The sequence below is a fragment of the Diaphorina citri genome, unplaced genomic scaffold, assembly GCF_000475195.1.
Source record: "Diaphorina citri unplaced genomic scaffold, Diaci psyllid genome assembly version 1.1 scaffold13258, whole genome shotgun sequence".
In the NCBI taxonomy this organism is placed as follows: domain Eukaryota; kingdom Metazoa; phylum Arthropoda; class Insecta; order Hemiptera; family Psyllidae; genus Diaphorina; species Diaphorina citri.
In genome coordinates this window covers 8,359-10,788 of record NW_007390626.1, presented here as the reverse complement: position 1 = coordinate 10,788, position 2,430 = coordinate 8,359, and the positions used below count along the sequence as shown (strand labels likewise).

Sequence of the window (2,430 nt, the reverse complement as noted above, 5' to 3'; positions counted from 1 at the left end):
TTGTTCATTCCTACAGTAATACCTATGTAGAACGGCGGACGCGGTATTATCTAAGCGTATCATGGTAACTTATCTATACTTACCAACTGTGTAAATTTTGTATGTGTATATGTGATTGTATAAAATTCATAGAATACTTTTATAATAGTGTAAGTAATAGACTTATTCCATGTAAGCTCGCCCCCCCAAAACAGATCTTGCATGTCTGAAAAACATTCCGTAACCATTATTAATAGTCACTGCGTTGTCAAACTATTGCAAAACACGAAGCTCCTAAGTTGCTTTCAAGAATGGGCCGGTCAAAGCGCCAGAAAAAGGTTTTTAGTATAGTGCTCTATTTAGACATTCCAACAAGGACATGTAGTCCTTTATCTCAACGAAAGGCGCAGGCAGTTGTTTTTTCAGCTCAATTGAGAGCCAGGCCCCACCAGAACCTCTGCTAGAATACCGCAATGTCTCGGCCATTCCTCGTCAGACGTCCGAGCCGTGGCCTACCGCTAGAGACTGCCCTCGGGAAATGAGTTGCAGGAATTACTGTGGTTCAGACTAAGCATGCTCCCGGACAGGCTCCCGTCCATGTCCGGGTAACTCTCTTTGGACGCCTCAGCGATGGCTAGGGCGCTGGAAACAAGAGAATGCAATCAGAATTAGTAGATGGACTCAGAAAAATTCCGGAAATTTCGTCGTAAAGGAACGACAAGTTTGGAAGAATGAAACATCTTTGACTGAAAATTGAGAGGCTAGTGTGCACCCAGGAACATCTTTGACGTGAAAAATTTGAAATTAGTATGCACCTAAGAATATTTTTTCACTTTCAAAGTTTGAACGTAATATCCGTGCAAAATCATCTTTGACTTTAGAAGTTCGAAGCCAATATGCGCTTAATAATATCTTTGACATTCAAAGTTTGAACGCAGCTTTTAAAGTTTGAAGCTAGAATACACCTTAGAATATCTTTGATTTTAAAGTTTGAAAGTAGTATCCGCGTGAAAACATCTTTGACTTTTAAAAGATTGAAGCTGGGTGTAAAAGATTGAAGCTCACCTAAATCCCATCCGGTTGGACTCCTGATCGAAAGACTCGAGTTCTCTCTCCTGTCGCTCATGCAGAAGTCTAATCCTCTCCTGTCTCTCGCCCAGGAATTGCTGGGTCTCCATGTCCATCTTCTGCTCCAGTAGAGCTCGCCTCACTGATACACGGTCCTCCAGTTCTGAAGAACATGATGAATAATAGGAGATATTAGACAAATGGGGTGAATAATATCATATCATAGGTAACAAACAATAAATAGGAGATATTAGACAAAAACGGTAAAAACAAACAAACTGTAGATAAATTTCTTCTATTCGAAATTTTCTATTACCATTGTCATGCTACTTCGGCCACTGGTCAAGATTTTTAGGATGGAGGTTTTGCTGAAAGAACTATTTAGAACTGGGTTCCTTCAACTTGCTATCGCTGCTAATATATCTTCATTGATATAATTGAGAATTTTTTACAAAATGTTGTTTTAAAATATTTCCACCTTTTGTCTTCCATCAGACCAAAACAAAGTCGGCAGACATTCCTCAGAGCTCGGGAGTATTCAACATGCTATCGCCAATAGTTGGTTTATTATTTTCTAATGCGTTCACCTTTACGTTCTCTATTACGCTGAGCCTCGGCTTGCATCTTGTTCTTGGATTGATACGCCATGAGTATTTCCAACTCGTAGTGAAGTCTCTCCTTCAGATGATGACACTCTACTTCTTGCGATTCGTCCAGTCTTATCTGTAAGGAGAGAAAACAAGGAGATGAGAGTCCGTAAAACGTGTATGGAATTCTTGGAGAAGGGGTAAGACAATTTTGAGGCTACAAAATGGTTGAAACAAACAAACCATGTCAGTGTGCCAACATTTAATGCAATAGACGGAAGGTTGTCGAAATTTATCGGTTGATAGAATAAATATGTCAATTGTTAAAAATGCTAGTCTACTCTAGTAGCACATCTGCCTTATAAGCGATAGGTCGCGGATTCGATTCCCGCCAGGGGCAAATTATCCCAAACTGATCATGTTCATTATTGGAACGGCTAGCTTCCTCCTATATTCCTATCCTGTCTTCCTTTCCTCAATTTCGGAACGATAAGATCTTTGTATCTATTCAGTTTCTTTTCTATCAAAACTCAAAAAGAGAGAGAGAGAGAGAGAGAGAGAGAGAGAGAGAGAGAGAGAGAAAGAAAAATAATAATGATACACACATATCCTACATATCTTAAGACGTTGGTTGTTTGGTAGAACAGGTCCAAAAAATAATAACAAAAGAACACCTGCCTCGGTGGTGTAGTGGTCAAGACGCTCGCCTGGTAATCAGGAGGGCGTGGGTTCGATCCCAGCCGAGGTATGGAATTTTATCCTCATTTATTTGAGAATTTGACCACATAATAATGGA

At 39.9% G+C, this 2,430-nt stretch overlaps 1 protein-coding gene across 1 annotated transcript; it reads right to left on the bottom strand.

Annotated features, from left to right (window-relative positions):
* Window positions 1-268: 268 nt before the first annotated feature.
* LOC103522957 (serine/threonine-protein kinase Tao-like) lies at window positions 269-1,799 on the bottom strand. Its single transcript, XM_026832805.1, has 3 exons — window positions 1,635-1,799; window positions 1,045-1,210; window positions 269-621 (listed from the first exon to the last, which is right to left on the bottom strand). The coding sequence occupies exons 1-3, from the start codon at window positions 1,693-1,695 to the stop codon at window positions 498-500; spliced, it is 351 nt and encodes a 116-aa protein (XP_026688606.1). The 5' UTR covers window positions 1,696-1,799; the 3' UTR covers window positions 269-497.
* Between the last annotated feature and the right edge of the window lie 631 nt (window positions 1,800-2,430).